This window comes from Dryas octopetala, chromosome 7, assembly GCF_963921425.1.
Source record: "Dryas octopetala chromosome 7, drDryOcto1.1, whole genome shotgun sequence".
In the NCBI taxonomy this organism is placed as follows: domain Eukaryota; kingdom Viridiplantae; phylum Streptophyta; class Magnoliopsida; order Rosales; family Rosaceae; genus Dryas; species Dryas octopetala.
In genome coordinates, this window is record NC_141372.1 from 7915560 (window position 1) to 7934957 (window position 19398).

Genomic DNA, 19398 nt, shown 5'->3' on the forward strand with positions numbered 1-19398 from the left:
TCTACCTCTTATTAATAGTTCGTTTACATGATCATCCACCTACCATCATTCCCTTGCTTGGATGCTTGATAATGAAGCCTTGAGATCAGCCTCACCAGGGCACATATATGAGTTTGTTTGCTGCAGTTTTTCCTTTTTATTGCTTGGTTGATCGTGTATCCAACATTATTTAGGTCCCTAATGTTTTGCGAAAGTCTTGCCACCAGGATGGGTTGGACTCTAATTCCTTAGGTGAAGATGGTGGCAAAAAGAGAAACCCATATCGCAATCTTTCTGACTGAGAGGTGATAACCATCTCAATCTCCTTTACAAGTAATTATGACAGAAAAATTGCCAAATGATCCAATGAAAACTTATGATCATGGGCAATGCGCACCCTCAGCACCACAACCTTAAAAAACATTTCCCCACAACCTAATGTATGACAACTAACACCATCTCGAGACAAGGCTCCTTTTATGTCCTTTGATCCATAGCCAAGTTCACTGAGGATATGACAAACTGTAGATGTTTTCCAGAATACATAGAGACCATTTGACCTCAAGAAGATACTTGTGCAGTTGTGCCCCTGTAAAGAGACCACAGCTTCCAAATTCTTCAAATTTGCCCTTGATACAACTCAAAACTATCTTTTGGTGCTCACTCGTATAAGGCCAAGTAATTGTCATACCCTTTGGTTTTGCTTCAGTCGCTGCATTTCAAGGACATGGCTGAAACACTTGCAGCTCCAAGGGCTGCCAATCCTCTTCCATTTGATGGCTGTGGCCTGTGGGTGACGAAACCACTTGCTTAACTGAATATATCAGAGTAGCATCCTCTTGATTTCGTTCTCTAATCTTGTAAAAACACGGCCACAAATAGAAACCTGCATTAGAGAGTTACATGTAAATATTCACACATTTCTATGGCTAGGTTTAGAAAACAACTCGGTTCTCAAATGACAAGTTGACAACTAGATCCACATCCCAGAAAAGACTGAACTAAACATAGACTGCTTGAGGATGTGGTTAATATTTCATCTGAATCATAGAAAAACAGTCAATCTAACTTGAAATTATCTGTTTCTGTGAGTTCTTGTTTCTTTGTCACATTGCATACGCTAGTGTTACATCTATAAATTCTTTGTATACTATTTGCAATGTTGCCAAGAGTATCCAATGATGCAAATACCTAATACCATACTTTCTCGACAACAAACAGCGAACATTTGCCACATCCATATTTAAAATGGAAAGAACCAACCTGAAAGAGCTGATCTTTTCTCTCATTACCAAGCAGTACCAGCAGCATCACAACTCTAGAACTCATGAGTGTTGGATTAAGAATGCCAAACGGTACAAGTTTTCTTAGTTGCTACTTGCTAGTACTGATTCCTCAATCAAAAAAAGGCTCCTTGACCAAGAGATTCATTTTTTCTTGAAGAAATTTGAGTACATCTTCTCTTCCTTCTTTAATCAGCAATTGTCTTAATCTCCCAAAAGTCACACCTGCTGGCCGAATCCCTTTCTCTATCATCTCTTCCAGGAAGACACAAGCCTTTGAAGCATTGCCCTTCTCACACAATCCATTTATAAGGACTGAATATGTGTGCATGCTCGGGACAAACTGCTTCAACTTCATGTACTTCCACACTTTAAGAGCCATCTCTAGCTCATCTCTCTCACAAAACATCTTTATCATCATTGTATAAGTATCTGCATCTGGCTCACATACTTTGATCATTTTACGGAAGACACTAAATGCCTCATCAGTCTCTCCACGGTCAATCAAGCTATTTAAAATAATATTGCAGGTCCTTGAATTGGGTGTAACACCTTTGGAATCCATATCATTTAAGGCCCTATACACGTTCTTGAACTTGTTAACTTTACAAAAAGCACCAATCAAGGCATTATAGACGACCACATCAGCCTTGATTCCATTCCTTTCCATCTCCAGGAACGCATCAACAGCATCTTCAATTCTATTTTCCACTCCATATGTATGCACCAAAATGCTATAAATGTAAGATGTAGGCATACCACCACTAGCATCCATGTCCCGAACAATCTCAATGGCTTCATCCACCCTCCCTGCCTTGCAGAGAACATCAACCATGATACCATAAGTCACTATATCAGGATTACACCCAGCATCAACCATTTCTCTGAAAACCTCCCTTGCCTTGGGCAAATTCGGATCCTTTCCCCAGCCATCAATCAATATACTGTAAGTCTTTGAGTCTGGCTCAAACCGATCCTTCATTTTATCAAAAATCTCCTGGGCCTTCCTCACATTCTTGGACTTGCACAAAGCACTCAGCAGACCATTAAATGCCGCTAAATTCGGAGCACAATCATACTTTTCCATAACATTAAATGTATAAAGCGCTTCCTCAACCTTCTGGGCCCTGGCATACTTCCTCATAATGATGCTAAACGTCTCCATATTCTGCATCCTCTTGGTCCTCATTGAGTTCACAAGTTCCCACATCATTTGGTACTGCCTTATCTTGGCCAAAGACTCGATCATAGCATGGTAAGCCTTAACACTGTGCTCGTAATTTCGCTGCTTACCTGCCCAATCAAAGAACCGGTATGCAACCATACCAGCATTCTTGAATCTCAAGAGAACATCCTCTACAATTTCAGGTGAAATTCTGATCCCACTTTGGTCAAGAGCAGTATCAAGCGCAAGTGTCGGGCAAGACATCATGATTTTGCATATTCTTTTAGTTGGGTCAGAAGTTTGCCTTATTGCTTCATTTGAACTGTACTTCCGGGACAACATCATCCATCCAAAACAAAATTTTTCCCCACAGTTTTGTACTTTGATAGTCATATTTTTTGGAATCCAATTCAGAATCAAGTCACCTGGAGCATTAAAAACTGAAATGAGTGACATCAAATACATTTAACAATAATGGAACAATGGAATGCTGCAGTAGAATAGCAGATGGGCATAACTTGAATTCTATCTTGAACTAAATCACCCAAATTTCATTGTTTACCCAAACATGAAGCTTATGATCCTCCTTTTTGAGTTTCATTCTTGGAGTTAGTTAAGTTAGTTAAGGAAGCTCATACTCACCCAAAAAGACCAGTGGATAGTGAAAATGGGAAAAAAAATGATGGGGCATTAGGTTTGGACAGAGTTTCGGGTTGGGTTTTGTGGGGTTAAGATTTTTTAGAAATTCTTGCAATTCAATTCGTTTTCTTACGTTTTCTAATATCCTCCAAGTTCCAACAAATTATTCAAAAGAAATAGAAAATTTAGAGAGCGAGAGTCGAGAGAGTGGTAAAGAAAACGCACTTTGAGCAAGTTTGTGTTCACCGGAGTACTGTGGACGTCTTCGTCTTCGCGGGACAGCTCGACGCACTGTCAGTGCAGCTGGGTCTCTGCTCTCAACAAACTCTGTTGAACAAACGGAGCGTGTTCACGTTCTGGGCTCCTCGACCTATGAATCGCAACGTATGTACAAAAAATGTACTGGATCATATACGACGTATAGTTTCAATGTCGTTTAAGAAAACGCACATGCAATAGCAACAATTTAAGAGGCATTTTAATTTCCACTTATGAGAATTCATTCTTACAAGTTACAAGCTAATTATAATTTGATACATGTTGGATTTTTTAAATTTTTAATTTTCCTAGTAATCAATACCTATTTATAAGTCAATATGTGTTAATTTTAGTTTTTTGGAAGTGATATAGGAGTACAAATATTGACAGATACGTCATTTTATACAACTATTAGTTCAATTCTTTTTATGTTACTGAATCATTTTCCTTGTCGAAAATCTCTTCTCTTCTTCCACTTTTTTTTTTTTTTGCCCTATTCTCTTCTTCCACTTGAATTATCATTGTTTTGATAAGAAAAATGATTTCTTACATGTAATTATAATTCTCCATGCCTATTTTTCTTATATGAGTATAAAATCATATTTTAATTACAGGTATACTTAAAGAATTGTAAATATTCTTTAAATTCTTGTCTAGTCATCAATGTATATACAAAAGAATGCCTCAAACAGATTAAAAGAAAAAAAAATGAAAATTCACACAACCAAATTTGAAGTTGGATTTGAGAATTCACTGGATCCAAATCAGACCACAGCTCCAATCTATGTTGTGCTATGCCTGAACTACTAAAACTGGGCCTTGATGTTCACTTGCCAATATGCAAGAGAACCCAAAAGAAGATCTATATATGTGACTCATTACCAAGCAGCAATGGCCTGTCTGGTAATTTGGGAATGTCAATCCCCTCCAAGCACAAACTTCTTGATGACACCCTTTGGTCCATCCTCCGTCATTGACTCAACACAAATTTCTTCTACATTCCCTGCTTTTCAGATGCATCCATTTGCAATCTGTGATCAAAACCACCAACGAATTTGAATCCGATTTGATATGTCCAGCACCTTCCTTCCACTCATGATTTCTAGAATCACAATGCCAAAGCTGTAAACTCACTTTTCTCTGTTAGTTAATCTCTCTGCCTGCTGCACAAGTGGTCACTGAGATTGCCATTTGAGTATTTGACATTAGATCATAGACTAAGAACCTTCTTGTACCTTTCAAATTATATGGTACCATGACAATATAATGAAGTGGTAGGACTGTCTCACCCAAGTTTTTCTTGAAAAGACAGTCACATCTGATAGAGGAAAAGAAAGTTTTAATATATGACTTTGAGAGATTTTTTAGTAGAGTAGTCGTGCCACGTGTATGGTGTGACCTTCATTCATATACTAGTTTGTAATTTTTTTCAAGTAAAATTTACAATTTTCTATAGTAGACTTTTATTTTTTTTAGTTGGAATTTTCTATAGTATAAAGAATACATGACGTCTTGGCAAACAAAAAAACTACATGATATCATAATATTGAGTGAATATTGAGTGATTGTACCATATACGTAATACAACTCTATCAAGAACATAAAATGACTCTATCTACAACATTAGTTATTTATTATAAGATTTTACGAGTTTTATTTACTATATGCAAATCCTTTATCGTTAATCCATCTTAACATAAAACATTAATTGACCAAAATTTGATGAGTAAAATGTTAATTTTGCCTGTAGAACTCCTTTATAGTTTTCGGCCCAAAAACATTAATAAATTCAGCTTACAAAAAAACATAAATTTCAGAAAACTAACAAACAAAATTTGGAATGTACTTATGGGATTGTTGAGTGTAGTTAGAATTTAGAAACCTCTTTTTCGAAAAACCTCTCTTTGCACGAAACATGATCCAGGATTAACATTGTTTTGCATGTAGATTTTGACCATTATAATTTTAAAAAGTCAAAATTCATAAAATTATAATGGTCAAAATCTACATGCAAAACATGTTAGTCCTGGATCGTGTTTCGTGCAAAGAGTACCTATCACTTTGAGTCTTTTGAGTCTTTGACCAGGACAAGCCGGAAAGGCAAGTGGAAAAACCCAACCACAATACATTACAGACTTGTTTATTTTTGGCCGGTCAATAGCCAATACATTATAGACTTTGACACTTGTAGAAAGTTAAAAAAGTCAAACATAAACTCCTGCCACATGTAGAAAGTTAGAAACGTCAAACATAAACTCCTGCCACAAATAACAATCCCGCTACTTGGATTTTGCTAAAAAATATTCTAAATGTCCTTCAAATTCTTGTTTAGCCAACCAATGTATAAACAAAAGAATACCTTAGAAAGATGAAAAGAAAATATAAAAAAAAATGAAAATTAATACACAAAACCACCACTTTTGATGTTTGATTTGAGAATGCACAGCTCCAATCTATGTTGTGCTTGTGCTTGTGCCTGAACTAAAACTGGGTCTTGATCTTTCACTTGCCAACAACCTAGAAAACCCAAAAGAAGATCTATGTGACTCATATCCAAGTGGCACTGGCCTGTCTGGTAATTTGGGAATATCAATATCACCCTCCAGCATCTTGAGGGCCTCAGAAATGGTAGGCCTAAAGGCCACCATAACATGAGCACAAAGAATCCCAACAAGCACAAACCTCTCCATGACCCCCTTTGGTCCATCCTCCCTCATTGACTCATCAAAAATTTCTTCTACATTCCCTGCTTTCAGTTGCACCCATGCCCAATCTGTGATCAAAACCATCGATGAATTCGAATCCAAATTTGATGTGTCCAGCACTTTCCTTCCACTCATGATTTCAAGAATCACAATGCCAAAGCTGTAAACATCACTCTTCTCTGTTAGTTGTCCATAGAGAGCATATTCAGGTGCCAAATAGCCATGTGTGCCAGCAACCCTAGTGGTGAGGTGAGATTGACCCTCTGAACTTTGCTTGGCCAACCCAAAGTCTGCAACTTTTGCTTTCATTTCTGAGTCCAAGAGTATGTTTGTGGCTTTTATGTCTCTGTGATAAATGGCAGGTTTGATCCCATAATGCAAGTAAGCAAGCCCTTTTGCTACATCAATGATTATATTCTTGCGCTGAGGCCAAGTTAATTTCTGCTTGCTGCACAAGTGGTCACTGAGATTACCATTTGACATAAGATCATAAACCAAGAACCTTCTTTTACCTTTCAAATCATCACTTGTAACACAGCAGCCTCTAAGCGAAAGAAGGTTTCTGTGCCTTATTTTGCTTATGATCTCAACCTCATTGGAAAACTCTTCATCACCTTTTGAGTCCAAATCAAGAACTTGTTTGACTGCAACCAAAGTGCCATCAGAAAGTGTTCCTTTGTACACAACCCCATACCCACCTTGGCCAATCATGTTTTTCTGAGCAAATCCATTGGTGGCTTTTTCAAGCTCTGGTGCACCAAACCATTTGGCCCCAGAATTGGGCAAAAAACTAGCTCTGAAGCTGCTCACATATTTATCATGAAGAACATTCTGTCTCTCTTTTTTATCCCATTTCCTGTACAGGACTATAATCCCAAAAGCAAGCACAATACCAATCAAAGCACCCAAGACCCCAAAAACCCATTTCAACAAAGTGGTCTTGCTCATCTGATTTGAGGACTTTTTGTCTGCTGAGGTAGACAGAGCCAAACCCAGAATGCAAGAAGCTGTTCTGGGCTCATTTGGACCCAACTCATTAACAACCCCTGCAGCATATAACACAGTGAAGTAAAAGCATTTAGTAACATTTGGGCCTAAACTACTCAATTGGGAATTCACCTTCAGCCCAGCATCAAGACAAGAACTGCACCTTGTTAGCCCCTCCAGGTCTCCCTTGCAAGATGTGTCCAATGGGGTCACTGGACCAATCTTCTCTGTCCAATCCTGGATTGTCAAAATCCCAGCACAACTCAAAGGACTACCCACAAACTGGGTTGTGTTCTCAAAGCAAAGAGGGACTATGGAGGGTTCAAGTGACAAGGCAGCAAGCCTGGTTTGGAAATCAAACAGACAAGAAGCTGAGGCATTTGCATTGGGCAATTGGAACATGGAGGTCTCTTTGAGGTGTTGGGCAAGGCCTATGCCAAAGAGGCTGAGAAGGGTCTGGCAGCAGTGTTTCCCATTTGGGTCTTTGCAAAGTGAAGTGTCCCATGGGAAGGTTTCAACGTAGCTGAGATCTATGGGACATGAGGAAGTGGCTGAAGCTGAATTAATGTGGAAAACGATGGAGAAGAAGAAGAGGAAGACGAGGGAACAGAGTGAGAAGGTCTTGCTCTTGCCCATCTGGGTGGTCTCCTTTGTGTTTTGTCTAAAGGTGGTTTTGGGACATTTTGGAGGTGTGATATAGAGTTGGGGTTTGAGCAGGAACTGAACTATCAACAAGACAACAATGGGGCAATGGCTGGCGCCTGGCGGGTTAGTCAAAATGCACGTTTTTGTTTCACATTTATCATTTATCATTTCTCTTTTTGCTAACCAATTATAATAGGGTTTAGTGGGCATCTCTGATGTATGTAGTCAGCATAAATTATTTAAATAGTATGATATGTTACGTTACTCGGTCCTGATATTAATTTACACCATGTATTTAGTTAATAATTTATACAATTAAGAATTCAAATTAATTATCTATAAAATTGCATGTCAATAACTCAAATGACACATATAATGAGAGCACATGTAGTTATTGGGTCTCATACTGTATAGTTGGTTGGTTCTAATAACATAAAGAAATTAAAACATTTAATTTAAAAATAGTTTTTTTTTTTTTTGTTATATTGGAGGGAATCAAACTTTGGTTTAGCTTAATTCATCATAACCCTTATTTCACTCATCTTTACTACTTGAGCTAACCTCAAGAGTTTAATTAAAAAATAGTTGGTAATGTGTGAACATGTGTACAGGGACCCCAAAATATTAGGCCCATATATATGTATATATTTAATTTTTTTATTATTATTCTAATTAAACCAATAAGCCCAACCTCCCATATTACAATTTTTTTTTTTTTTCAATGGATAATATCTATGAGACATATTCTCTTTCACTTTCGTGTCTCTCTCTATTCTATGTCGAAGTTTCCCAAAATCCTTCATTCTAGTGTGTTCAATCTCATGATTCTCATCTTGCATGTTTCAATAATCAAACTTAGAACTCCTATTTGCCTCTTTGGTTCCTTTTCCCTGGTTTTATTGTTTATCTATTTGATTTGGTCATGAGCTGGGTGCCATCCCCTCTGGACCTTTCTTCAAGACAATATTAAAATTTTAAACCCCCAAATTAGTTGTAGGTATATTCTTTTCTTTATTAACTAATGAATCTTTTTATTCTTTTGGTTTTGGGTTTATTTATTTTGGAGTTGTGCAAAATAAATTAAACAATCACTATTTTATCATCTTAATTGCAGTTGAGAAGTGAGAAAGCTGAAATCATACGATTAATATGTAAGAAAGAACCTAATTTTTTTTTGAATTGGCACAGGGCCTCCTAAATTTTTGAGAGGGCCCTGCATGTGTAAGATCTTATATTTTGTTATAGACTTTATTTGAGATATTAAAATATAAATTTTCAGTTTAAATTCATAATTTAGACTTGGGTGTAATGGTGTATACAATTTCCAAAAGGAAAAAAGATTCTTGTGTGTACGCATATATTAAAGTCCATGAAGACCCTTTTTTTAGTGAAAAGAATAAATTTTTTATGTGCTAGGCAACTTGTTGTTGTTAAAACCAGTATTGTCTTCACCAGTTGCCACTATTTTATTTATAATTATAAGTATCCATGAAAATGTGTAGCTAGCAAGTAAAGTCACAGCCGGCCACATCTAAAGTAAATTTTATAATACATTCAAACTGCGGCCATAGGTTGCAGATATTGTTAACTTAATCAGATTGTCTGTTTTTATTTCTACTTATTTTGGGGATGGAGAAAATTTAAACTTGAGACTTTTTTAATATTGTAAAAAAAAATATCATTAAACTAATAATTAATTATAGTTAATACAAATTGTCTGTTAAATTAAGGGGTTTTTTCCTACTAATTTTGTAGGAATGTCTATAGAGAGAAAAGTGTTGTTGCTAATGTTGCTAATGGGCTGGCTGGTTTGAGACTCTCTCTCACTTTGGGCAGGCTGCTGAGTGAAGATTTTGGTGTACATGGTTTAGCTAGTTTCTTTGTTTTTGGGATTTAAAATATTAATGTTTTTTTGTTTGGGAAGACAATTTTTTTTTTTTTTTATATTGGAAGAAATCGAATCCTGGATTTAGCCTAATAATAAGTTTATAATTCTTATTCTACCCACTATCACTATTTGGGCTAATCCCAAAAGCTTCTCACCATATCTGTTGTTGAGTTTTTGTATCGACTTAGTTGGTGTTTCGCGACCTTATGTCGTCTGACCTTAGGTCCTTAGTTGTGTTTGTTATTGGGCACTAAGCCCTCCATTTCAACCAAAAAAAAAAAAAAATTCCCTTCTAACAAGTTTTTATCAAAACATAAATACACGAAAATCAACTCATGAAATTATGCAAGAATTACATGCAAATAATATACTGAAGAAACAATCCCGTTTAGTTTGAGCTAGTTTTTTGTGTTCTTTTCGGGCTTAGGCCCGCCCTCTTACTAAAAAAAAATACTGAAGAAGCAATGGGTTGTTTTTTTTTATTTTTAATATCTAAGAAACAATGAGTTCATTATCAACAATAAACAAGTTTAATATGGGATCATGAGTTGGACATTCTTCTGTAGCTTCTGTTGTATTGTCATCATAATTTGCGAGTTGTGAGTTGTGTGACTCAGTTGGCATTGGCTGGGGGCCACAAGAATTGTATTGTTGTATTGACGCGATACCGAGCTGTCCTTATTATTATATTTTCTTTTTCGCATCATTGTAGATTCTCTTTGGTAGAATGATAGAATCACAATACTTTCTTTTTTTTTTTTCTTCCACCTAACACAATATCATCTTTTTTTTCCTTTCGAAATTTAACATAAATATCTTTCAATTGTTAGTATATAAGTCTTTTCTTTTTATATGTTAAAGAGAAAAATTTATAGCAAAATATATTTAAATCAATAATTCATTTTAATATTATATAATGGTCAATGTAAATTTTATTTTCTCATAAAGATCAATGATTGTTTAAATTATATCTCACTTTAGTTACTAAGCTCAACTACTTGATGATGTCATGTATTTTGGTGTATTGAAAAATATCAATTTGCTCATTCTTTTTTTTTTTCATTACTTATGGTGAAAAATTATCACGTTGCCTTTGAATTAATTTAGAGTATATAAATGAAGTTTAGGGTTTAAAAATAGGATTCTAAAGCTAAACCGTAAGTCGTTTTACTACGTAGCAGTCAAACACAAATCTAATACAAATCTAAATCTAAATAGTAATGTATGTTTATTAATCTATTATAATTTATCTTTTTAATTTTGGTCAATAATGATTAAAATGAAATTATGAAAAAGTGCATTGATTATTATGTAATTGTGAATTTTTTTATTGATTTATTTGTAATTGGCCCAAAGATTTAATTGACCTAATTTGTCTCCCACAAGTCTAAATAAAATGAACTGACTATTTGTATTTTTTTTGTTTCTACTATTTTGGAAGAGTTGAGAGTTGAATTTAAGACTTCTTCTAACATTAAGAAGAAAATTACGACTGGCCTATTTGACTCAAGTTTTAGAGGTCTGAGAATGAGAAATTAATTATATTCCCACTTTTGGTAAGTACAAGGAAAATAAATCAATTCCTGACTCAAGGGAATCATTTCCAATTCCTGCATAACCCAAACATGAGAATAGAAATAAAAAGGTAATTCCTTGTTTACTTTCACATGATTACCAAACACAGGAAAAAGAATTCACATTTTTTTTTCCTCTATATGGTAACTGACTATTTTTCTGATTATTTATGGCTAGACAAATTCCAACTTACCCTATTGATATTGCTTGTGTTTTGGGCCATAACCTGACCCGTTTCAAACAGACCCTAAGTCGAGGTATTTTAAATATCTGAATTCTCTCATTTCCAAACATTTCAGTTGTATGACTTAGAAATCGTCAAAACATGACTTGAAATGTCACTAAATATAATTTGAAATGCACCAAGGGTATAAACATTCAAAATCTCTCAAGGTACGAACTGAAACTCTCAAAGAACGATTTAGGATGCCGTAAAGAACGACTTGAGAAACTATAGAGTATGACTTGGGAAGCGTCAAAACATGACTTGAAATATCACTAGATACAATTTGAAATGCACCAAGGGTTTAACCATTTAAAATCTCTCGATCTACAAACTAAAATTCTCAAGGAACGATCTAAAATTCCCTAAGGAACGACTTGAGATGCCTCAAGTAACGACTTGAGAAACTCTAGGGTATGAATTGGGAAGTGTCAAACATGACTTGGAATACCCACTAGATACAATTTGCAATAGACCTAGGGTATAAACATTTAAAATACCTCGAGTTACCAACTAAAATTCTCACGGAATGACTTGGGATGCCCAAAGAAACGACTTGAGAAACTCTAGGGTATTACTTGGGAAGCGTCAAAAGATGACTTTGAATGCCACTAAGCACAATTTGAAATCCACCAAGTGTATAAATATTTAAAATACCTCGAGTTACCAACTGAAATTCTCACGGAACGACTTGAGTTGCTATGAGTAACGAATTGAGATGCCCTAAGGAACGACTTGAGAAACTCTAGGGTATTACTTGGGAAGCGTTAAAACATAACTTGGAATGCCACTAGGTACAATTTGAAATGCACCAAGTGTATAAACATTTAAAATATCTCGAGTTACCAACTGAAATTCTCATGGAACGACTTAGGATGCCCTAAGAAACGACTTTAGATGCCCTAAGGAACGACATGAGAAACTTTAGGGTATGACTTGAGAAACTTTATAGTATTACTTGGGAAGTGTCAAATCAAGACTTGAAATGTTACTAGGTACAATTTGAAATGCACCAATAGTATAAACATTAAAAATCCCTCGAGTTACGAATTGAAATTTTTAACGACCGACTTGTGATGTCCTAAGGAATGACTAGAGATGCCCTAAGGAACAACTTGAGAAACTTTAAGGTATGACTTGGGTAGCGTCAAAACATGACATACGATGTTACTTGGTACAATTTGAAATGCACCAAGGGTATAAACATTTAAAATACCTCGATGTACGAACTGAAATTTTCAAGAAACAACTTGAGATGCCCTAAGTAACGACTTGAGAAACTCTAGAATATGACTTAGGAATCATCAAAACATGACTTTGAATGTCACTAAGTACAATTTGAAATGCACCAACAGTATAAGCATTCAAAATTCCTCGAGGTACGAACTGAAATTCTCTAGATACGACTTGAGATGCACTAAGAAACGACTAGATATGTCTTAAGGAACGACTTAAGAAACTATAGGTATAACTTGGGAAGCGTCAAAACATGACTTAGAATGTCACTAGATATAATTTGAAATGCACTAGGGTTTAAGCATTTAAAATCTCTCGAGGTACGAACTGAAATTCTTAAGGAATGATTTAGGATGTCCGAGGAATGACTTGAGAGGCTTAAGGAACGACTTGATAAACTCTAGGGTATGAATTGTGAAGTGTCAAAACATAACTTGAAATGCCACTAAGTACAATTTGAAATGAACCAAGGGTATAAACAGTTAAAATACCTCGAGTTACCAACTGAAATTCTCACAGAACAATTTTGGATGCCCTAAAGAACGACTTGAGATGCCCTAAAGAACGACTTGAGATGCCCTAAGGAACGACTTGAGAAACTCTACAGTATTACTTGGGAAGCGTCAAAACATGACTTGAAATGCCACTAGGTACAATTTGAAATGCACCAAGTGTATAAACATTTAAAATACCTCGAGTTACCAATTAAAATTCTCACGGAACGACTTAGAATGCCCTAAGGAACAACTTGAGTTGCCCTAAGGAACGACTTGAGAAACTCTATAATATTACTTGGGAAGCGTCAAATCAAGACTTGGAATGTCATTAGGTATAGTTCAAAATGCACCAAGGTATAAACATTTAAAATCTCACAAATTACGAATTTAAGTTTTCAACAAACAACTTGGAATGTTCTAAAGAACGACTGGAGATGCCTTAAAGAACAATTGGAGAAACTCTAAGGTATGAATTGGGTAGCGTCAAAACATGACTTTGGATGTTATTAGGTACAATTTGAAATGCACCAAGGTTATAAACATTTAAAATACATCGATGTACGAACATAAATTTTCAAGAAACGACTTGAAATGTCATAAGGAACGACTTGAGAAACTCTAGGGTAAGACTTAAGAATCGTCAAAACATGACCTGATATGTCACTAAATACAATTTGAAATACATTAAAGGTATAAACATTGAAAATCCCCCAAGGTACGAACTGAAATTCTCAAGGAACGATTTGGGATGCCCTAAGAAATGACTTGAGAAACTCTAGGGTATTACTTGGGAAGCGTCAAAACATGACTTGAAATGCCACTATATACAATTTGAAATGCACCAAGTATATAAACATTTAAAATATCTCGAGTTACCAACTGAAATTCTCATGGAACGACTTAGGATGCCCTAAGTAACGACATGAGAAACTCCAGAGTATGACTTGAGAAACTTTATAGTATTACTTGGGAAGCGTCAAATCAAGACTTGGAATGTCATTAGGTACAATTTAAAATGCACCAATAGTATAAACATTTAAAATTTCTCGAGTTGCGAAATGAAAATTTCAACGAACGACTTGTGATGTCCTAAGGAACGACTTGTGATGTCCTAAAGAACAACTTGAGAAACTTTAAGGTATGACTTGGGTAACGTCAAAACATGACATACGATGTTACTTGATACAATTTGAAATGCACCAAGGGTATAAACATTTAAAATACCTCGATATACGAACTGAAATTTCAAAAAACAACTTGAGATGCCCTAAAGAACGACTTGAGAAACTATAGAATATGACTTAGGAATTGTCAAAACATGACTTGGAATGTCACTAAGTACAATTTGAAATGCACCAACGGTATAAACATTCAAAATTGCATAAACATTCAAAATTGCATAAACATTCAAAATTGCTTGAGGTACGAACTGAAATTCTCTAGAAACGACTTCGGATGCCCTAAGAAACGACTTGAGATGCCTTAAGAAACGACTTAATAAATTATAGGGTATGACTTGGGAAACGTCAATACATGACTTGGAATGTCACTAAATACAATTTGAAATGCACTAAGGGTTTAAGCATTTAAAATCTCTCGAGGTACGAACTGAAATTCTTAAGGAATGATTTAGGATGTCCAAGGAACGACTTGAGAAGCCTTAAGAAACGACTTGAGATGCCTTAAGAAACGACTTAAGAAACTATAGGGTATGACTTGGGAAGCGTCAAAACATGACTTGGAATGTCACTAGATACAATTTGAAATGCACCAAGGGTTTAAACATTTAAAATATCTCGAGGTACGAACTGAAATTCTTAAGTAATGATTTAGGATGTCCAAGGAACGACTTGAGAAGCCTTAAGGAACGACTTAAGAAGCCTTAAGGAACGAATTGATAAACTTTAGAGTATGAATTAGGAAGTGTCAAAACAAGACTTGAAATGTCATTAAGTACAATTTGAAATGAACAAAAGGTATAAACAGTTAAAATACCTCGAGTTACCAACTGAAATTCTGACAAAACGACTTTGGATTCACTAAGAAACGACTTAAGATGCTCTAAGGAACGACTTGAGAAACTCTACGGTATTACTTGGGAAGCGTCAAAACATGACTTGGAATGCCACTAGGTACAATTTGAAATGCACCAAGTGTATAAACATTTAAAATATCTCGAGCTACCAATTGAAATTCTCACGAAATGACTTACGATGCCCTAAGAAACGACTTGAGTTGCCCTAAGGAACGACTTGAGAAACTTTGGAGTATGACTTGAGAAACTCTATAGTATTACTTGGGAAGTGTCAAATCAAGACTTTGAATGTCACTAGGTACAATTTAAAATGCATCAATGATATAAACATTTAAAATTGCACGAGTTACGAATTTAAGTTTTCAACGAACGACTTGGAATGTTCTAAAGAATGACTGAAGATGCCCAAAGCAACAATTTGAGAAACTCTAAGGTATGAATTGGGTAGCGTCAAAACATGACTTTAGATATTACTAGGTACAATTTGAAATGCGCTAAGGTTATAAACATTTAAAATACCTCGATGTACGAACAAAAGTTTTTAAGAAACGACTTGAAATGTCTTAAGGAATGACTTGAGAAACTTTAAGGTAAAACTTAAAAATCGTCAAAACATGATTTGGTATGTCACTAAATACAATTTGAAATGCACCAAAGGTATACATATTGAAAATCCCTCGAGTTACGAACTAAAATTCTCAAGGAACGACTTGGGATGCCCTAAGGAACGACTTGAGAAACTCTAGGGTATTACTTGGGATGCATCAAAACATGACATGGAATGCCACTAGGTACAATTTGAAATGCACAAAGGGTATAAACATTTAAAATACCTCGAGCTTCCAATTGAAATTCTCACGGAACGACTTAGGATGCCCTAAGGAACGACTTGAGAAACTCTAGGGTATGACTTGAGAAACTTTATAGTTTTACTTGGGAAGCACCAAATCAAGACTTGGGAAGCACCAAATCAAGACTTGGAATGTCACTAGTTACAATTTGAAATGCATCAATAGTATAAACATTTAAAATCTCTCGAGTTACGAATATAAATTTTCAACGAACGACTTGCGATGTTCTAAGGAACAACTAGAGATGCCCTATGGAATAATTTGAGAAACTCTAAGGTATGACTTGGGTAGCGTCAAAACATGACTTGGAATGTTATTAGGTACAATTTGAAATGCACCTAGGGTATAAACATTTAAAATATCTCGATGTACAAACTGAAATTTTCAAGAAATTAAGAAACGACTTGAGAAACTCTATGGTATAACTTAGGATCGTCAAAATATGACTTGGAATGTCACTAAGTACAATTTGAAATGCACCAACGGTATAAACATTGAAAATCCCTCGAGGTACGAACTGAAATTCTCAAGGAACGACTTGAGATGCCCTAAGGAACGACTTGAGATGCCTTAATGAACGATTTGAGAAACTATAGGGTATTACTTGGGAAGCGTCAAAATATGACTTGAAATGTCACTAGATACAATTTGAAATGCACCAAAGGTTTAAGCATTTAAAATCCCTCGATATACAAACCGAAATTCTGAAGGAACGACTTTGGATGACCTAAGGAACGAATTGAGATGCCTTAAAGAACAATTTGAGAAATTCTATAGTATGAATTGGGAAGTGTCAAAACATGACTTGGAATGCCACAAGGTACAATTTGAAATGCACCAATGGTATAAATATTTAAAATATCTCGAGTTACCAACTGAAATTATCAAGGAACGACTTGAGATGTCCTAAAGAACGATTTGAGATACCCTAAGGAACGACTTGAGAAACTCTAGAGTATTACTTGGGAAGTGTCAAAATATGACTTGGAATGCACCAATGGTATAAACATTTAAAATTTCTTGAGTTACGAAATGAAATTTTCAACGAACGACATTGGATGTCCTAAGGAACGATTGGAGATGCCCTAAGGAATTACTTGAGAAACACTAAGGTATGACTTGAGTAGCGTCAAAACATTTCTAGGGATGTTACTAGATACAATTTAAAATGCATCAAGGGTATTAACATTTAAAATCTCTCGAGTTACGAATTGAAATTTTTAACAAACGACATTGGATGTCCTAAGAAACGATTGAAGATGCCCTAAGGATCAACTTGAGAAATTCTAAAGTATGACTTGGATAGCGTCAAAACATAACTTGAGATGTTACTATGTACAATTTAAAATGCACCAAGGGTATAAACATTTAAAATCCTTCGAGTTACGAATTGAAATTTTCAACGAATGACTTGAGATGTCTTAAGGAACGATTGTAGATGCCATAACGAACGACTTGAGAAAATTTAGGGTATGACTTAGGAATCGTCAAAACATGACTTAAAACGTCACTAAGTACCAGTTGAAATGCACTAAGGGTATAAACATTTAAAATCCCTCGAGGTACGAACTGAAATTCTCAAGGAACGACTTGAGATACCCTAAGGAACGACTTGAGATGCCTTAAGGAACGACTTGAGAAACTATAAGGTATGACTTGGGAAGTGTCAAACCATGACTTGGAATGTCATTAGATACAATTTAAAATGCACCAAGAGTTTAAGTATTTAAAATTCCTCGAGGTACGAATTGAAATTCTCAAGGAACGACTTGGGATACCCTAAGGAACGACTTGAGATGCCTTAAGGAACGACTTAAGAAACTCTAGGCTATGAATTGGGAAGTGTCAAAGCATGATTTGGAATGTAACTAGGTACAATTTGAAGTGCACAAAGGGTATAAACATTTAAGATACCTTGAGTTACCAACTGAAATTATGAAGAAACGACTTGGAATGCCCTAAGGAACAACTTGAGATGCCTTAAGAAACAACTTGAGAAACTCTAGGATATTACTTGGGAAGCGTCAAAACATAACTTGGAATGCCACTAGGTTCAATTTGAAATGCACCAAGGGTATAAACATTTAAAATACCTCGGGTTACCAACTGAAATTCTCACGGAACGACTTGGAATGCCCTTAGAAACGACTTGAGATGACATGAGGAACGACTTGAGAAACTCTATGGTATGACGTGAGAAACTCTATAATATTACTTGGAAAGCGTTAAATCATGACTTGAAATGTCACTAGGTACAATTTGAAATGCACCAATGGTATAAACATTTAAAATCTCTCAAGTTACGAATTAAAATTTTCAACGAACGACTTGAGATGTCCTAAAGAACGATTAGAGATGCCCTAAGAAACAACTTGAGAAACTCTAAGGTATGACTTAGGTAGCGTCAAAACCTGACTTAGGATGTTATTAGGTACAATTTGAAATGCACCAATGGTATAAACATTTAAAATCTCTCGAGTTATGATTTGAAATTTTCAGCGAACGACTTAGGATGTCCTAAGGAATGATTGGAGATGCCCTAAAGAACGACTTGAGAAACTCTAGAGTATGACTTATGAATCTTCAAAACATGACTTGGACTAAGTACAATTTGAAATGCACCAACGGTATAAACATTCAAAATCCCTAGAAGTACGAACTGAAATTCTTAAGAAACGACTTGTGATGCCCTAAGGAACGACTTGAGATGCCTTAATGAATGACTTGAAAAACTATAGGGTATGACGTGGGAAGCGTCAAAATATGACTTGAAATGTCACTAGATATAATTTGAAATGTACCAAGGGTTTAAGCATTTAAAATTGCTCGAGGTACGAACTGAAATTCTCAAGGAACAACTTAGGATGCTCTAAAAAGCGACTTGATATGCCTTAAGAAACGACTTGAGAAACTCTAGGGTATGAATTGAGAAGTGTGAAAACATGACTTGAAATGCCACTAAGTACAATTGTAAATGCACCAAGGGTTTAAACATTTAAAATACCTTGAGTTACCAACTCAAATGCTTAAAACCTTGGTGCATTTCACATTGTATCTAGTGATTGTCCAAGTCATGTTTTAACGCTTCCCAAGTCATACCCTATAGTTTCTTAAGTCATTCCTTAAGGCATCTCAAGTCGTTCATTGAGAATTTCAGTTCGTACCTCGAGAGATTTTGAATGTTTATACCATTAAATGACTTAATTAAAAACTCTAAATTACTACCGGTTTTAATCTAAGAAAAACTCATAAAATAGACTGAATTATAAGTTTCCTTAAATAAAATTGGATAAGTTTTACCACGTCAACACTTTGTAATAAAGTTATACAGTTGATTTTATGTCTTTAATAACAATTTAAACCCATAAGTGTATCCAGCCGAAAAAAAAATTGTAAGAATATCATTGCAACATTTTCACCCACATAAATTCA

General features: G+C 35.4%; 1 protein-coding gene and 1 pseudogene across 2 annotated transcripts; both read right to left on the reverse strand.

The window, feature by feature from the left end:
- Positions 1–7: 7 nt before the first annotated feature.
- On the reverse strand, positions 8–3412 carry APPR6 (Tetratricopeptide repeat (TPR)-like superfamily protein). Of its 2 annotated transcripts, XR_015123653.1 has the most exons (3): positions 3292–3412; positions 1243–2852; positions 8–865 (listed from the first exon to the last, which is right to left on the reverse strand). XR_015123653.1 is itself a non-coding variant. In XM_086252706.1 (2 exons), exon 2 carries the CDS (start codon positions 2818–2820, stop codon positions 1375–1377), a length of 1446 nt encoding a protein of 481 aa, XP_086108832.1. In that variant the 5' UTR covers positions 2821–2852; positions 3292–3412; the 3' UTR covers positions 8–1374. The 2 variants fall into 2 exon arrangements, 1 of the variants encoding a protein (XP_086108832.1); XM_086252706.1 differs by having other exon boundaries at positions 8–2852.
- Positions 3413–5665: 2253 nt separating this feature from the next.
- On the reverse strand, positions 5666–7733 carry LOC147279255 (putative receptor-like protein kinase At1g11050 pseudogene; annotated as a pseudogene).
- Positions 7734–19398: the final 11665 nt, after the last annotated feature.